The sequence below is a fragment of the Sceloporus occidentalis genome, unplaced genomic scaffold (genome assembly GCF_023333645.1).
Source record: "Sceloporus occidentalis isolate IW3139 unplaced genomic scaffold, rSceOcc1.0.p SCAF_10, whole genome shotgun sequence".
Taxonomy (NCBI): domain Eukaryota; kingdom Metazoa; phylum Chordata; class Lepidosauria; order Squamata; family Phrynosomatidae; genus Sceloporus; species Sceloporus occidentalis.
In genome coordinates this window covers 38,560,641-38,579,779 of record NW_028316990.1, presented here as the reverse complement: position 1 = coordinate 38,579,779, position 19,139 = coordinate 38,560,641, and the positions used below count along the sequence as shown (strand labels likewise).

Below are 19,139 nucleotides of genomic sequence, written 5' to 3'. Positions count from 1 at the left end.
TGTAGGCTGGCTAGGGCTGCTGGGACTTGGAGTCCAATGGCCTCTAAGGGATTCCCTTTGGTGCAACAGAAGCAGAGGACGATGCTGCCTTAATGCTGAATCGGTTGGATTTGTTAGGGAGAGATGGAAACAATAAAAATGCTTATTGCGTAGACATGTTTGGAAGGCTTCCTGGTGTTTGCTGACTCCGCTGGTTGGGCTTCAAGAGTGACGCTTACAAATTAAGCCCATTTGCTCTGAAAGCAGAATCATTTCCATTCTTAAATTCTTTGTTGGCGTGGCACCCATTTTGTATGGACTCCAGGCTCAAGGCTCACATCGGCAATATGGTGCCATCCAAAGGCCACAAAGTGGGGATACCTTTTACTGCACCAACCAAAATGCATATTATATAGACGTTGCAAGCTTTTGAAGGTCCCCCGGCTTCTTCATCAAACAAAGGTCCTCCATCATTTTTAACCCCTTTGTCTGATGAAGAAGCCAGCGGAGCTTTGAAAGTTTGTTGAACAGAGAACTTGAACATATATATATACAGTCACCCCTTGGAAGTTGCAGGGGATCCCTTCCGGACGCCTCGTCAGTTCCAAAGCTCATGCTTATTCAAGCCTCATAGGCTTGAATGGGGTGCATGCCCCATTGGGGTTAATGGCGGTGGCCCCTCTGTAGATTTTCAAGTCCACAGACTTGATGGGGCGACTGTGTGTGTGTATATATGTAGAAACCACCACCTTCCTAGACCCAACGACATCAAGGGTTTATCCATCGTGTTGCTGGTTCAATTAGGGAAGGCTGCAAAAATATTTTCTAAGTGTAAATTCCTCCTCCTTCTTCAAAGCCAAGAGGTTGATGTTAACCCTGCCTTTATTAATTCACTGCTTGATTGCCTTAATTTGGGGAGAAAAAAGAAAGCAGCCTTGCAAGAAACGGAGAAGGAGAACAAGTGCGCCTTCTCCACTCTTTTCAACATTTTGCGGAGTACTTGCCACCCGAGTTCAGGCCCTGTTTTCCTCTTGAGTGGGAATGGGAAGGGCCCACTTAATCACCGGCACAAAAGGCCCCGGGATGCAACTGGGCTAATTGCAACTGGCTTTGCATTGAAAGCCTGTGAATGGGAATAGGAAGCTGGTTGCAAAACAGAAAACACATCCAGAGGGAACCTTTCCTAATCTGGGAGCACATAGTTTCGGACATTCCTCAAATGAAAAATCAGGACCCGTGTGGCCAAGTGGTGTTGGATTGAGGTCAAGAGGGCAACATTTATGAATGGGAAGAACAGAAAAACTAGGAAAGGCCGCAGCGGTTTGCTTTTGCCTCCAAACCATCCCTGCAAGGTTGATTATAGCCTGGCTGATGGCGGTTGGAGAAAGGTCATCCATGGAGCTTCACATTTGTGATGCTCACAAGACTGTGATGTTCAGAAGAAGATCATCTCCTTGCCAATTACGACCGCCACGAACGGTTGTGGCGTTCATCTTGTATGCATTTTGGCTTTGCATGCAAATGCCACTGATTTTACATCTCGCATTTCATGCTCTTTGAGCGCTGCTGTTTACTGGGTTCTCTCTCTCTCTCTCTCTCTCTCACTGCGTGGGTGTCTCTGCCTTTGGGTTGTCTGCCATAATAAATCTGTTACTTTTGAAGATCTCGTTTGCGCTGTTTGCTGTAACAGATGAATGTAGCTAATGCCCCCTCCCTCCCAACCCCTTTCCAAAAATTAAAAATAAAATGGTTCCCTCCCCTTTGGATTTGAAGATGAAATTTGGAAACGGGGCTGTTTCTGTCCTGTGAACCATCAGAACGTTTTCAGAGCGGAAACCCCTGAAGGTGCATGTCAATTAAACCCAATGCGCATCTGCTTAATTTTTGGGTGAGCAGCTCTCACATTCTCTTCCACTGGGATGGTCTTGCTTCATGAAGCTCACAAGCGACAGCCAGAACAATCGGATGTCAGGGAGCAGGTCCAATGGCGCCGCAGTATCTCTCTGCCACTGGCGCTAGAAATGGTGGAAACTGGAGGTGCGTTTGTACCTTCAGTGGAATTCAGTAGAGTTATATCTTTTTGAACAGATGCCAGTGGGTTCTGTTTTGAAATCTGCCCCCCCCCCCCATTATGCTCTAGGACTGGGTTTATTTCCTCCAATTTGGTATGTTTTCTCTACATTGTAGTGCCTGTCTTTTGTCACTAGATGTCACTATAACACATTGCATTTGTACACCCAGTCAATGGAATTATATATGTGTGTTTGTGTGTGTGTATGTGTGTGTATATATATATTTAGAGATACCTGTTTTGAAATCTGCTCACTCTTGCTCTAGGACTTGATTTCTTGCTTCCCATTTGGTTTGTTTTCTCTGCCTTGTAGTGCTGGTCTTCTGCCACTAGGTGCCACTCAAGCCCAGCGCCTACAATGCATGCGGGAAGGGGAAATGCCCATTTAATTTTTGAAAGAGACACTTTTTAAAGATGCTTTAAAGCTCAGAGACAGAGAGAGCTCTCCTGATTCTTTGGGAAGAGAACAGATGTATTTTTCATGAGCTAACAACGGCGGAGGGAAAGACGGAAAAGGGTAATTGCAGGAGCTGACCGTCCCAGAAGAGCCATCAAGACTCCTCAGGAATTCAGATAATGGGAAGCAATCCTTGGGAGACTTTGCCTGAATCAATAGATGGTGGAATCATCCTTGTGATGTTGAGGTGGTACATCCTGTAGCTAATGGACAACTGGTGTAGCGGTTCTTGTAGGAAGAATACTCTCCGCTCCCAATGGGTTGGGTGTGAACACATCCATCGCTCTCCTGCTCTCCTCTCCAATCTTTTTCAACTTCTTTCCCTCCATCAGCCATCTTCCTATTCGGTTCATTCAGAAGGAGAGTCCATCCAATCAGTACTGTTGGCCTTCTGTATCCATGAATCCCTTAGCTATGGATTCAACCATTCATGGCTTGAGTGTGTATGTATGTGTGTGTATGCCTAAAAAGAAACATTAATTTTGCCATTTTATATAAGGGATACCATTTTACTACCCCATTGTATTTAATGGGACCTGAATATCCATGGAGTTTGGTATCCAGGGGGGTCCTGGATCCAAACTCCAGCAGATACAGAGGGCCCACTGTAGTAGTAGTAGTAGTAGTAGTAGTAATAATAATAACAATAATAATAATAATAATAGTCCATTATATTTAATGGGACTTGAGCATCCACAGATTTTGGTCTCATTGGGGACCTGGAACCAACCCTACCAAACACTAAGGGCCCACTGCATTGAAACATCCATCCAAAGCCTGCATTAGTTTGGATGGAGAATATTTTCCAAGGAACCAGGGCATAGGAGATAGCTTCTTAAAGAATTGCACAGCAATCCCCCCTTTTCTTCTTCTTTGCAAACACTCCTGGATTGAGCAGTGAACATGCTCACCTGCAGTCCTCCTCCAAAGCTTGTTTGTAACTCTCCGAACAGCTTGAAGGTTTACCCTTGCATTCTTTTTTCACACACCAGAACTTATACTCCGGCGCAGAGATTCACAAAAGGAACAGAACAATGGCACTGTGGTTATGCTGCAGTTTGACTCTGGTGTGCCACGGCGAAAGGCAAAAGAAATCCCCGTCTGTTTGCCTTGATAACAAGTTCAGTGGCTTTAAGCTATGACTGGGAAACAGTTGAGTTGCAGGGAATGTTTGTAAATCTCTCCAGTCACCTTTCCTGCAAATGAGACAGAAACAGGGCCTGCATCTGCACTGCAGAATTAATGCAGTTTCAATGTGATAAACAAAGGAAAAGAAGTGATAAACACACGCTGCTGAATTGTGCTGGAGGTTGCCGACTTAGGTAGCAGTTGGTAAGATGGTGGGGATTTTATGTATCTTTATATTGTTATGTTTTATTGTCTCTGTTTTTGACTGTATGTGTTTGATGTTCCACCCTTTGGGTTTGGTGGAAAGGGTACTATAAGTTGTTGTTGTTGTTATTGTTATCAAAACAGATACTATAGTGTAGTAAAATGGAGTCCCTTCTACAAAATAGCAAAATCAAGGTTTGCTTTGGGGATTTTTTTTTGGGGGGGGGGGAGGAGGGAATATTTTCAACCTGTGGACGGTTGGATCCCTGGATGCAGAATCTGTGGATACGGAGGGCCAACTGTATGACAGTTTACAACCAGTATATTAGGATTTGGGAGGAATCAGTGGGACCCAAAGGCCTTGATAAGCAGCCACATTTTTATTTGGCACCGAAATCATGGTTGAGACTAATTGGGCCCCCAAGGGGAGCGTAAGGGTTAGGGTTAGGGTTGGGTTAAGATAGGGTTACGGTAGGGTTAGGTTTGGGCTAAGGTAAGGTTTAGGGTCCTCTCTCATGTCTTAGGGGAGTACATTGACCACACTAGTTAGGGCAAGGATAGGATTAGGGTAAAGGTTGGGTTAGTGTAAGGGTTAGGGTTGGGTTGCGATGAGGTTACGGTGGGGATAGGGCTAAGGTAGGGTTAGGGTTGGGTTAAGGTTGAGCTAGGCTTAGGTTCAGGGTCCTCTCTCATGTCTTAGCAGAGTGCATTGACCACACTGGTGGGACTGACACATATAGGGATACTCCTCTAAGTATCGAGGTCCCAAGCCACTCAGGACTTTAAATGTCATTAACCATTGCCAATACAATTCAGACCAGAAGTGTATTGGCAGCCAGTGTAATAACTAAAACGGATGAAATGTGGTGGGTGGGGGGAACCGTTTGATGTCTTCTCTTGCTGGAGAGATTTGCTAGCAGTGCCTCTTTCTCCTCTCCAGCGTCCCTTGGCCTCCTTGCCTGCCTTTGCCCTGCCTGACTGGCGCCAGAGCTCTTGCCCACGCAAACAGATCCCTCCTCTCTTGCTGTGATCCTGGGGCTTTGCTTTATAAACAAGCGAGATCAAGACCAGCTTAGCTTGTCTAGCAAGAGGAAGATTAATCTCCCTGCGTGGCAGCAACTGTCACCTTCTGGTTTAGCGTCTTGCGATGGTGGCAGGGAGACTCCAAAGAGTGTAATGCCAGGGGTGTGCAAAAGGAGGGCCTTGGCCTTTCTTTCCAAATCACAACTCTGCCCTCTCATGACATTCCCCTTCTCTCCCCAAATTGCTAGCATTGCAGCAACTTCAAACTCCAGCTAAGGATTTGGAAACAGAGTTTGGACATCCCACGAAAAGGGACAGGCAAATCTACCTCCTGATCCCTCTGTCATCAAGCAACTTTTCCTTTCTCCTTCACTCTTTGTAGAATGCGGTGTCCACCTTTTCCCAATTCCAATATAGAGACAGATGGATAGACAGTGCATGAATAAAACTCACCTCTTGATCTCCTTTGTATGATGAGATGTCCACCTGTTTCCAATTTCAGTAGATAAGATCTATCGACTGATAATAGCATGAATAAAAGCCACTTCCTGATCTGGGGTTCTCCTTTGCTCTTTAAATGATGAGATGCCCATCTATTGCCAATTCCAGTAGATAGATAAGATAGATCAATTGATAGAAATGAATAAAATCCGCCTGCTGATTCATCTTTTTCTTTGCAGGATGAGATATCCACCTATTTCCAGTTCCAATAGATAGATAAGGTGGATCAATTGATGGAGCATGAATCAAACCCACCTGCTGACCTGGCTTTCTCCGTTGTTCTTTGCAGGATGACATGTCCACCTTCTTCCAGTTCGGGGCCTCGATCCAACAGGAAGCCATCATCATGCTGAAGTTCATGCAGTATTACGACTGGCACGTCTTCTCTCTGGTGACCAGCACTTTCCCTGGCTACCGGGACTTCATCAGTTTTGTCAAGTACACTGTAGAGAACAGTTTTGTGGGCTGGGACATGCAGAACATCATCACCCTGGACACCACCATCGGAGACGCCAAGACGACCATCCAGCTGAAGAAGATCCACTCCTCGGTCATCCTTCTCTACTGTTCCAAGGACGAAGCCGTTTACATTTTGGAGGAGGCCCGCTCCTTGGGCTTGACGGGCTATGACTTCTTTTGGATCGTTCCCAGTTTGGTGAGTGGGAACATGGAGATCGTCCCCAAGGAGTTCCCCGCGGGGTTGATTTCCGTGGCCTACGACGAATGGGACTACCGGTTGGACGCGCGGGTGCGGGACGGCCTGGGGATTATTGGCACGGCTGCGGCCGCCATGTTGGAAAAATACTCTTTCATTCCCGAAGCCAAGACCAGCTGCTATGGACAGCAGGAGAACAGCGAACGGCCATCGCAGACACTCCACAAGTAAGACTTCGTTTCTTCTCAGATCAAGGCTGGGAATGTTGAGAATGTTCTTGGGCTGCAACTCCCAGCAGACACAGCCAACAAAGATATTGCTGGGAGTTGCAATCCAGCCATGCCTGGAGGGCCAGATCATTCCCTACACCTGATGTAAAACATATTGCAAAATGTCAACCTGTGTTACACCATCAGAGGAATGCAGGAGACTGAGTTTTGGGGGAGGTATGCTTTGAACTTTTGACTCCTGTTGGCAATGCTGGCTGGGGGATTCTGGGAGTCACCATTGGAAAAAAAAGAGTAGGTTTTCCCAATCATTAAAAACCTTCAACCTGTTTGATTCTCAAACCTGTTCTAAATGAATCAAACAGTTGCATGGGACTTTTTTTTGTGTAAGATCTGGAGAAATGTTTAATGATTTTGATGATGGTGGTGGACATTTTACTCATTTCCAGTGCTAGTTGTGGTAAGAAGGTCTATGTTCAGTCTTTTCCCAACTATCAAGGGCTCGGGGTCTCATACTTGGTGCTTGACCAACAAGAACCCATATGCATTACTATTTGCCCCAAGGAATGGTCAAACTGTGACCCAGGGGCTGCATGTGGCCTTCAAGACTAATTTTGCAGCCCTGAACCAGCCGAGATCTTCCAGAATGCCTTCCTTCTCAAGCAGCGGTTTGCAAACTTTGGTCCTCCGGGTGTTTTGGACTTCATCTCCCAGGATTCTTGACTGTTGGCCAAGCTGGCTGGGGGTTTCTGGGAGCTGAAGTCCAAAACACCTGGAGACCAATGTTGGGGAACCACTGTTTTAGAAGAAGGTATGGATGATTTCTTATGGAACCTTATGGGAGCAGGCGTTTGAAATAGTTTTCAGGGTTGTTGTGTGTTGTTTAACTACAGATTTTCCAAAACCAGTACAAGAATTTTGGCAAATAGGTGGCCCTGAGACCTGTCCATATATGCCAGTGGGGCTAGTCAATGGACTTTTGAGATGATGAGAAGGTAGCCTTCCATCTCCACCTCAGAAATGATCCTATTGGCTCCTTGGCTCACCTGACCTCTGTTGCGCAGCAGCGCCACCAATGCCTGTGGCCAGAAAAGGGTACTGCAAGTCCCATTTCAACCAGAGACGGGCGGCGGAAGGGATTTGCTCCAGATTCTGTAAAGCTGTTGGTTTCTTGTCTAGTGCTTCAGACTGAATATGTAGCTCTAGAGAACGTACTGGAGTCTGAAGGTGGTTCATTTCTGTTGTGTATTTGCAGGGTTTTTTGTTTTTTGGTAACATTTATTTACAAATTTACATTATTTATGCATGTATTTATTTTCCATGTCACCCTTCAGCAGAGCTCCTGGGGCAATTTGCAAAAACAAGATGGAATGCATACATAAAATATAAGAAATGGGAACATGTTAGAAGGAAGCACAAACCCAAGGACATTAACCCTTCCGCACCGGGAGGAAACAAACCAGCATTGAGTGTTTCGGGGGGTGTTTTTCTGACCCCCAATAAAAATCCCAAGGAATTGCAGAGGATAAAAATTACCAGAGCATGAATAACAGCAGCAGGCTATCTGTGCTGAGTAAGGAGAAGAAGGTTTTTCCCCACCAACATGGAAGGTGCTAACGTTTAGAGGTTTCCAAATCCTCCATTGCTGCCTGAAGACTGAAGCTCTGTGTGTATATGCCTTCAAGATGCCTGTTGACTTATGGCAACCCCATGGATTTTTCTTAGGCAAGGAATCCTCATAGCTGGTCTTTCCTTGGAAATATAGCCTTCAGCACCTGGTATTCATTGACTGTCTCCCATCCCAGTATTAACCAGGGCTGACTCTGCTTAGCTTCCAGGATCAGACACAATCTGGTGCCTTTTGGGGTATTTGGGCAGCTTTTGGATATTGTGTGCCTTCAAGTTGTCAGTTGATTTATGGTGACTCTATGAATTTCATAGGGTTTTCATAGGCAAGGAATCCTCAGAAGTGGTTTTTCCAGTTCCTTCCTCTGAAACAGAACCTACAGCACCAAGGATTCATTGGTGGTCTCTCATTCAAGTACTAACCAGGGCTGACCCTGCTTAGCTTCCAAGATCAGATGGGATCTGGTGCCTTTAGGTTTCAATCCACAAGTGTGTATATGCCTTCAGGTGGCCTGTTGTCTTATGGTGACCCCATGAATTTCATAGGGCTTTGTTCATTCCTCTGCAATATAACCTGCAGCACCTGGGATTCCCTGGCAGTCCCCCATCCAAGCCCTAACCAGGGCTGACCCTGCTTAGCTTCCAGGATCACTCAGGATCTGGTGCCTTTAAGGCGTTTAGGCCCCAGCATGCATCAAATGCTCACATCATGCTCTCAGCATCTTTGGAGATGTCGGTTTCTGGCCTGGGCTATTTCCCCACGGATTGCATCCTCGGCAATCTATTTGAGAACACATCTCTCATATTATGAAACATTGTTAGGGGAGCCCGGAGTTTCCTTGTAGGATTACTTTTAATGGCCAATTACTCTGGCTGCTGGGGATTTGCGGTTGTTACGGACGAGGCGCATAAGCCGTGCAACGGAGGAAGGAAAAGAGCATCCTCTGTGCTTATGAAACAAAATGTGGCTAAGGAACTGTTTGATGCGTCAAATTGGGTCTGTAATATGGCCACGCCAGATAATTCAGAGTCATTTAGTGGTATCCGACCTCAGAGGCTGGGATTTGCACCTATTTGCACTCAATGGCTGGAGGAGGAAAAGTTGGTGGAGGGTAGGGCTCAGGCCCACATTATCTGGAGGATCATGTTTGGAGGACGTTATTTGAAGGACCTTGAAAGACCACGTTATTTGAAGGACCTATGAATCTCCCCATGTTTTGAGATCTGATGGGGAAGACCTTCTCAGCGTCCCATCAACCGTTCAGTGTATCTGGTGTGAACACAGGAGAAAACAGGGCCTTCTTGGTGGCTGCTTCTAGGCTCTCTGGAACTCCTTTCCCAGAGAAGGTAGACCTAGAGACATTAGATTTTCCATGCAGAAAATGATGCCTCCTCCTGCGCAGAAAATGCACAAAGCAACCAAGTGCAAATTTGCACAGAGGACAGAACTGCAAATATTCTCATTAGTCTCATTAGCCCCGATTCTTCTCTTCAGCGTTTCTCAACACTCAGAAACATGTTTTTCGACCATTTTCCAAATATTTCTGAATGTTCTTTCCATCCCTAGCCCAGGGTTTTCGTTCAGTAGCAGAGGTGGATGGGACACACAAAGCCTTGGTCTCCTTGGTCCACCTGCATCCTTTGTTAAAAGACAGTCAAAACTGCCAATGTGGAGGACTGACTGTAGTTGTTCCCGTAGAGCTCTCTGTGGTTTTGAGACAGTCAGCTTTCTTTGCAGTTTGGGTTCCTAGTTAGGCTTCGTAGTCCCTAATCCACTCCTCTCCATCTTTGGAATGGTTTTGGCTTGGATTTCCTCCTTGGTCACTCTCTGTCCCTCTTGAGATGAAGGAGTCCATGTTCTTCAATTGCGGAAGGGTTGCAATGTCAACTCTGACCATGCTTCCATTGGCTGCATCCGCACTGCAGAAATAATGCAATTTGGCACCACTTTAACGGCCACGGCTCAATGCTGTGGAATTCTGGGATTTGTAGTTTGGTAAGACATTTAGCCTTCTGTGTCGAGGGACTGGTGCCACGGCCAACAACAAATCCCAGGATCCCACGGAAGTGAAAGCGGCATCAAACTGCGTTATTTCTGCATTGCGGAGCAGACTTTGCGGCAATTGTGGCCCAACATTCCCAACAAAACCCCAGTAAATCTGAAAATGTTGTCAGACCGGACTCAATTAATAGTTTTTGACGTGGGTCAAGCAAAGCAATCATTTTGAAAGGAGAGAAGAGCCATCGATCTGTTCTTGGAAGGGATGGAGGCTTTGCTAGGAAATGCCTCTTTTCCTTTTTTGCTACCTAAGACCAAATTGATTCCTTTTTTTGTTCCAATGGTGCAATGTGCTCTTTCAATTTGGACGCTGACCATGGAGGCAAATATTTCCAACCCCCCCCCCCCCCCCCCAGACACTTGCATTGTCTGTAAGGGATTTTCTGCCAGTCTCTTTGCTCAGTACTTTTCTTCCAACATTTCTTTCCATCCTCTCCATTGAAACTACGGTATTTCTTCTGCTGAGGCTGCTGTTCCTCCCTGGAGGGATGGCTGAAGGATGCCATTCTTGGCTCATTTTCCCCCCAAGAAAGAAGCAGTGCCTAATTTCAGCCATTTTCTTCCTGCTGTGAGAAAGTTAATTTGAAAATTGCAGAGTTTTGAAACTACTATTTGTAGTTAGGGACTGCATCTGCGCAAAATTTGCACTGAAAACAATACTTTCTATGCGGGTAACAGCATTTTCTGTGCCGAAAATAACCTTTCTGGTGCAGATATATTATTTTCTGCGCAGAAAATACTCATTCCTGTGCAGAAGAAATGCTTTAAGTGAGGACTTTTCCATGCATGTTTTTTTTTTCCTGGTGCAGAAAAACAACATTTTTGGTGCAGAAAGTAATATTTCTGCACTGGAAATGGCACAAGCGCATGGAGACTCTGCATAGAACGATGGATCTCACTGCAAGGATCCTTGTCAGTCCAGGATTCTTCTCAAGAAACACATTCTTTCCAATCAGCATTTGACCATTTCGGAATATTCTTTCCTTTGCTAGGGATGCATCTTTGTCTGCTGTGGTCCAAGACACGGTGCAGAAATGATCCAGCCCCTGGCCCAGTGCTAGGGAATCCTGGGAATTGTAGTTTATTGTGACACCAAAGCTCTCTGACAGAGAAGACTCACAAAACTACAGTTCTCAGGATTCCCTAACATTTAGCAAGGGCTGTTAAAGCAGTCTAAAAATGGATTATTTCTGCAGTGTGTTTTGGACCTGAGTCTTCTGTGACCATTCTCTGTGATGGAGTCATGGCAGTTGAAGCGGTGCCAAACTGCATTAATTCTGCAGTGTGGAAGCAGCCTAAGAAACAGCAGAGCTGAATTCGAGGGAGACCTCTTTCCCTTCATTAAAACCACCAGAGTTTAGCTCCTTTCTCCCTCTGGTCCAAGGCAACCCTTTCCTTCCCCCTTTGTGTTCCTGTTCAGGCCAGAGATAGCTTTGATATAGGCCGCATTTTGTTAATAACTTTTAATCCTTTGCAACTTAAATCATTTGGTTTAACTGGGACCCAGATCTTAATTGGAGCAATACTCATTTCATGCTTGGCTAGCATCAGATAGGTTGCACTGCCAGGCTTCGTTCACCAATGCCAAACCTGGTGTGTTTGTGTGTGTGTGTATCTCTTTGTGTTTTGGAAAAAGCATTAATGCTTTCCTGGAAACCACTCAGGGAGATCTGGAGATCTGGTTTTGTTTTAAAGGTGAAGCCAAGGCAAGGCGTTGTGATGGAGGAGGGATAAGGCTCTTCATTTGGAAGATGGGAATAGAGGTGCGCCCATGAATCTCCTATTACCACACTGCTTCACTTTATAGAATCATAGAGCTGGAAGAGACCCCAAGAAGGGCCACCTGGTCCAACCCCATTCTGCCATGCAGGAATACACTGTCAAAGCACCCCCGACAGATGGCCATCCAGCTTCTGTTTAAAAACCTCCAAAGAAGGAGACTCCGCCATTTTCCAAGGCAGCATCTTCGACCATCAAACAGCTCTTAAGTTCTTCCTAATGTTGAGCTGGAATCTCTTTTCCTGTAGCTTGCATCCATTGCTCCATTGTGTCTTACTCTCTGGAGCAGCAGAAAATAAGCTCCCTCCATTCCTTCCAAGATTTAAGCATAGCTATCATGTCCCCCATTAGGCTTCTCTCCTTCAGGCCAAAGAAAACCAACTTCCTAAGTCTCTCCTCATAGGGCTGGTTGGTTTCCAGACAGTCCACCATTTTTGGTCACTCTCCTCTGGACAACTCTGGCTTGTTCTATTCTCTGGAGCAGCAGAAAACAAGCTTGCTCCGTCCTCAACATGGCACCCCTTCAAATACTTAAAACAGGGCTATCACATCACCTCTTAACCATCTCTTCTCCAGACTAAACATACCCAGCTCTGGACAGGCTCCATTTTGAATTGTGGTGACCATAACTGTGGTGACTCAGTATTCCAGGTGTAGCCTGACCAAACAGACTAGAGCGGCACTATGACTTTCCTTGATCTAGAACTTGCCTTTCGTTGCACCAGGGATGGGGAGATGGATCTATCCCTCCTGCTGAATTCTCTTCACGTTCTCCTGGAATATCAAAGCTGGGAGCTGGAGTCCACAACACCAGGAGGACCAAAGTTTGGGAAATGTTGTATTAGGGTAACGTTCCCCAAAAATTGATCCTGGAGGGCAAAGGAGGATGAGATTTGTACTCTGACTCTGATTTGGACGGTTTGGTTTCACACTGCAGGTGCATTGTGGTTGTGCATTGTACTTTCGCATTTGGGAATCACTGCTCTAGAAGTTGTTGGGCTGCAAGAAGCAGCGTTCCTCACCATCCGTCCTTGAATCATTTGAGTCAACAAAGAGATAAATCCCATTGATTAATCCCAATCCCTTCAAGCCCAAGATACCTGGAGGTCTAAAATTTGGGAATCCCTGGTCTAGAGGCACGCATGATTCCCACCTTGCAACAGGAGCAAAATGCATGGCCCCAGCCTTGCTTCAACATGGCTTCTTGAGATTCATTGGCCAGACAAGTGTTTTTTCCCCTTTGCCTGAAAAGAAGAATACGATGATCGTTTTTGGGCTGAATCAGATCTGGCCGCGAGGGGGCCCTCTTGCTTTGTTGAATTCCTGCCGAGAAGGAACACCTTTTCAATCTAATTACATTAAGGATTTATATGCGGGGGCAGAGTTTTTAAGGGCTTGGAGATGCCAATTGGGCGTCCCTCCACCCCCGGGAGGTAAAATCAAGTCATGCTGGTGTCAAATATTAATGCCTTCCAGTGATGAACGAAAGAGTCAGAGATTCCTTTGCAAACCCACCACTCAAATGCACGAAATCTGTCCTTTTTTTCAACCAAATCCATCTGTCTCCCAGTCTGTTGCTTTCAATGGTTGCTTAATGGTTGGATATTGCTCTTGTCTTTCCTCCTTACTGTTGGAATTTCATTTATCAAACTGAAAACCCTAAACCTTTTCAACCCCCCCAAATTCGGATGCTCTAGAGCAGTGGTTCCCAAACTGTGGGTCCTCCAGATGTTTTGGACTTCAGCTCCCAGAATTCCTGACTGTTGGCTCAAATGGCAAGGACCTCTGGGAGATGAAGTCCAAAACATCTGGAGGACCAAAGTTTGGGACCCGCTGCTCCAGAGCCTTGACAGGGATGGAAAGAAGATTTGAAAATATCTGAAATATACTAAAACAACATCATGCTTTTCAAGTCGTATGGCTGGCATAAAAAGTAACTTCTTTATCAGAGGCTTTGCAAATGGAGGAATGCATGCAATGGTCAGGATCTTGTTGGTGGTCTGCCTTGGTGCAAGTTCCCTGGTGCAAATGGGATTACTTTTCCCCCCTAATGGTTGTGAAAATGATTGCATCAGTTGCATGGAGCGGTAAGTGGAGTTGTGCAAGTGATTGTTATTAGGCCAGTGCGCAACTTCTGATTGTCAGCATCACAACAAAATAATAACCAGGGACTCAAAGAAGACAGGGGCAAGTCACACTCTCTCAGTGTAAAAAGATTGTATTTTAAATTGGTTTTGGTTTTTGAGTTGCTTTGCCACCAACTTTCTAATTAAAATGCCTTAACTGGGTGGTATTTTTTGATTTGTGTCCTTACCTTTCCCCAGGGAAACGTCTTTTATGAACGATTGCAGAGAACGGTTAATCTCTCCTCTCTTGACAGTTTTTCCTTCCTGGAAACTCATTTGTAAATATTGCTCCCTTACTGTCTTGGAAGATTCATCTTGCTTCATTTCAGAAAGAGTGGTTAAGGGTTTTTCTTTACAAAACATCTCAGTGCAGATTAGGCAACGGAAAAGTAAAGACCTCCATGTTTAATTAAGTTTGCCATTGTGGAAATGGATTAACTTTTTGCTGCCTGTACCTTTTTTTAACTTCTGTGGCCTATTTCTTGGTCTGTAACTGCAATAAGCAACATTACACAGAATCATAGACTCTTGATCATTCTGGAAAGGCGGGATATAAATAAAATCTATTATTATTATTATTATTATTATTATTATTATCAGAGAGGTGGAGGGACCCCCAAGGGGCACCTAATCCAATCCCTTGTCATGCAGGAATATACAACCGCAGCCCTCCTGAAAGATGCCCATCCAGGCTTTGTTTATAGACCTCCAAAGACGGAGAGTCCTCCGTTGTTACACAGCTCTTATAGTAAAGAAATTCTTCCTAATGTTGAGACTGAATCTCTTTTCTTGCCATTTGATTCCACTGGTTTGTGTCCTTGTCTCTGGAGCAGCAGAAAACAAGCTCCCTCCATCTTCTCCATGACGTCCCTCCAGAATCAGATGTTTGTAAATGGTCCTCATTATGTTACCTCTCCATCTTCTCTTCTCCAAGCTAAACATCCCAGCTCCATAAGTTGTTCCTCCTAAGTCTTATTTCTTGCAGACCTTTGGTCATCTTCTCTGGGCCCTTTCCACAATGTCCAACCTCCTCCTTCTTGGTGCACACAATTCCAGGATAAAGTTTGACCAAAGCAGAAGAGGTCACCTTTGGTCTGGACACCATGTTTCTGTTGATGCAACTGGGTTGTCCCTTTAGATTTTAGCACATTAAATGTGCGTTTCTCACCTGCATAAAACATTGGCTCACTCTCCCCAAACCCAACCCCCAGATTGAGCTTAGCTTCGTTACCAATTTGTGATCCTCTTGTTCACCTTTCTATGGACACCTTCCAGCATATCAATATTGTTCTTGAGTTGTGGTAGCGACTGATGCAAAACCCTTCTGCTCCCCAGTTTTTGTCTTGTTTCCCCCAACAATGAAAATGGTCTTTCGACACTCCCAGAGGGTCTTTGAAATGTGCTTTTGCAACAAGGGGAACTGCATTAAAAATCCAAGGCTACCTATATCATGTTCCTTCTTCTCTTTTCTTTTTTGCAAGCATTTAGGAAGCGTGATTAATGATATCTCAAGGAACGACGGAATGAGAGATGGCCTGAAAAGATATTAAAGGAATCTAAAATTAACCTCCTCTCCATCACTGATACAGGGATGCAAAGAGCTCTGGAACTGATCTCATAAGCCCAAAGGGCTGTTTGAATGCTCTTGCCTTCCCACTGCAGCACAAGTTGCTCAGAACACATCTTTGGAAAGTCGTGTGTGTCTTTTGCAAACAACTGATAGACGGATGGATAGACAGTAGTGGCCATAGCATTGGGCAGTGAATCTGCTCTGGGTTTTAATTCAGAGGCCAAAGAAGCTGCCCATGATGCTGATGATGACAGAACCCTAGAGTTCGAAGGGACCCCAAGAGTCATCCAGTCCATCCCCCTTCTGCAATGCAGGAATACACAACCAAAGCCCTCCCTGGGACAGATGGCCATCCAACCATTCCTTATAAACCTCCAAAGGCAAATCCACCACACTCCCAAGGAGCATCTTCCATTGTTTATAATGATGTTCTTCCTAATGTTGAGGTGGAATCTCTTTTCCTGGAGTTTGCATCTATTGCTTTGTGTTTTAGTCTCTGGAGCAGCAGAAAACAAGCTTGGTCCACCTCAGTATGACTTATCATGTCTTGACCTCCTCCAGCATGATTCTATGGTCAACCTCTGGCAGATGTTGACCATAGAGGTTGCACTGGAGGACCTGCAGATTCCTAGAGAGGTGTTCTTTCAGGTTAAAAAACTGAGCCCGCTGTAGTTTCAAATGGGGAAGAATTTGGACTCTTTCCCTCTCTTTTTGGGTGAAATTCTTTTGACATGTGGTTTGAGTCTGGACTACAACTTTGAAGACCAAGGTTCGAATCTCAGTTTGGCCATGGAAACCCACTGGATGACCCTGGGCAAGTCATACACTCAGCCTCAGAGGATGAAAATGGCAAACTCCAATGATAGATTTAGCTTGAGGGTTGCCATAAGTTGGGAAATGACTTGAAAGCACACAACAACAACAACAACAACAACAACCACTTCTCACATTCAGTGGCTTGGCAAGTTCTGCACCCTTAAAGGACGAGAGAGATGGATGTTTGCTGTGACTTGATCTCCTTTTATTGTCTCAATGATTATTCCAAGAGGGGGAATAAATTGCAATATTCCCAAAATTGAGCCTGCCTCACACAATAGTTTTGGCTGCCTCTTCAAAGGATGCCTTTCCCGTCCCCAAAGCTCACAGGGCTTTGGCCAGGAATGGCATGCATTTGTACAGAAATGAAGCGTTGCCGATCTTAATAGCTGCCTATTTCCCCAGTGCGGACGTGGCGGATTTGATTTCAGCCAGAAAAAGGATTTTGCATTTCCCCCTGCCCTTCTTCTTCTCTCTCTTTCCCTCCATATCAAACGGAGGATTTATGGCCCGTGTGTTTCATTGGAGTTAATGCAATGACGGAATTAGCTTGTTCATTAAGCGTTGGGCAGCTCATTAATTTCCCTTTGAACATTTCCCTTTCTTTCTAGGTTTATGATGAATGTGACCTGGAAAGGGAGAGATTTATCGTTCACCGAAGACGGGTACCAAGCCCATCCCAGGCTGGTGGTCATTGTGCTCAACCAAACCCGGATGTGGGAGAAGGTAAGAGACGGGAATGTCCACAGGAATAGGTCCGCTCTTGTCCAGTGCTGGAGAGGGGACACTCTCTCAGCCACCCATGAAAAAAGTTTTGGATTTTAGAATATTTTTGGATTTGGGAATTCTGCATAAGGGAGACTCAAACTGTAACTAGAAACAAATATGTTTAAAATGTAAAACTTCAAATTACAGGATAAAAACCACACCATACAGAATAAATTGCAAGCCCCGAATGGCCTTCTCATGCTGGGGACTTTTCAAGGGCTTTCTCACAGTGGGAAGAAAAGGGCTTAAGTTACCCTTTGCTTCCTCTGAGAAGAAAGTTAGAGAAGCACTGCATCCGTTGTGTGGATATAGGAGACTGCAGTCCTTCGGATAACCCTGACCTGAGCGGCCTGTCTTTTTTCTTCCTTGACATAATCCAAATGGACAGGTGATTGTATCTCTGTTGGGGAGGCATCCGTATCTCCAAGGGAAATGCACTTACTTTGCTTGTGGATGCCTCCATCCCTTTCAAACCTTTAGCAACGCTTAATGAGATGATGAATCATATAACTACAGAATCTTAGAGGTGGAAGGGACCCCAAGGGCCATCCAGTCCAACCCCATTCTGCCATGCAAGAATGCGAACGGCTCAGGTTTTAACTCGATTTAGCTCCCAGTTACTTCCCTTGGGATGAGGTATCTTGGAGCTGGGACCCAAGACTAAACTTGACATTCATTTATGTTTCCTATATACTTTATACACATAGCCAGAAGGTGACTTTATGCAATATTTTGAAAATAATTTTGTGCATGAAGCAAAACTTTGCGTGCGTCGAACCATCGGAAAGCAGAGGGGTCGCCCATGTGGACAGTTTTGCATTTTGGTTTGTTTTGCAATTCTGGATCAGGGAGACTCAACCTGCATGGCCAGATAAGAACAAGAATAATAGAAGGATCATAATATCAATAATAATAATAATAATAATAGTAATAGCATTGACCTGTTACTCTATACATCATGCAGGGCAGCTGTGTCATCTGTAAAGAAAAAAGCCTGGCCTCTTTATTAATCGGAGGCTCCATTGGCTGAGTCACGCTGTCGCCAAACACTTTTATGGCGGAGCTCAAGGGCCATTTTAACTTGGAGAGGATGGCAAGATTGTTTTCCCCCTTCCCTATATAGGCAGCAATTAAATTCAAGGGACATTAATTCACTTTAATCGTGGTTCTTGGTGCATGAGAGCGATTATATTTAAGGATCTTGCAAAGGCACAAGAAATCAAAATAGCCAAGGGCAGGACTTTGTTTAAGAGGCCCATTGACAAATGAGTCATGCGTAAGGAGTAAAAGAACGATGCTAGTATTACAATTACTATTACTATTACTGATATTATCATGATCCTTATATTATGATTGTTCTTATTTTGGCATCCCGGGTTGAGACTCCCTTATCCAGAATTGCAAAATGTTCCGAAATGCAAAATTGTCCACCTGGGTGACACCTTTGCTTGCTCTGATGGTTGGAAAGTTTTGTTTCGTGCACAAAATTATTAAAAGCGTTGCCTAGAATTACCTCTGGGATATGTGTATTAGGTGTACAGGAAACAGAAATGGATTTCGTGTTCAATCTTGGGTCCCATCTCCAAGGTAAACTCAGTATGCATATGTAAATCAATCTGAAATCCAAAACACCTGTGGTCCCATTTTGGAAACTCAACCTGTAATATAATGGCAATAGTAATGTGAACAACGTGGTTTTGGTGTTGGATTAGGACTTTGGAGACCAGGGTTCGAGTCCTGGCTCGGCCATGGAACCCCACTGGGTGATCCTTGGGCAAGTCACACTCTCTCATCCTCAGAGGATGGCAATGGCAAACCTCCTCTGCAGAAACGTGGCCAAGAAACTCCCCTATAATAGAGTTGCCTTTAAGTTGGAAATGACTTGAAGGCGCATCACCAACAAAAACTGTTGTCTTTGCATATTAACCTGGTTAACAATGTGGCACTGTTCTCCCCGAAATGCCTCCCCTGCTTGTAATTGTTCCTTCCACTTTTAAATAACTCTTCTTTTTAATAAAGGGAAAATAAAATGAAACCCTGCTGTAAAATAGTCCATCATCTTTTCCCGGCCAAGACTTTTTTTGAAAAAGAGGCTTCTATGGAGACGGACGCCTCCGCTCCTGAAGTGGAAGGACCTATGAATAACTTTT

The 19,139-nt window shown here is 44.9% G+C and overlaps 1 protein-coding gene across 1 annotated transcript in view; it reads left to right on the top strand.

The window, feature by feature from the left end:
• The window catches only part of GRIN2A (glutamate ionotropic receptor NMDA type subunit 2A), a 107,089-nt gene that overhangs the window by 51,138 nt on the left and 36,812 nt on the right, over positions 1–19,139 (top strand). The window contains exons 4-5 of the mRNA XM_089476707.1: positions 5,653–6,245; positions 16,833–16,947. Of these exons, the coding sequence (XP_089332833.1) occupies positions 5,653–6,245; positions 16,833–16,947 (708 nt within the window). The remainder of the gene's footprint in view (positions 1–5,652; positions 6,246–16,832; positions 16,948–19,139) is intronic.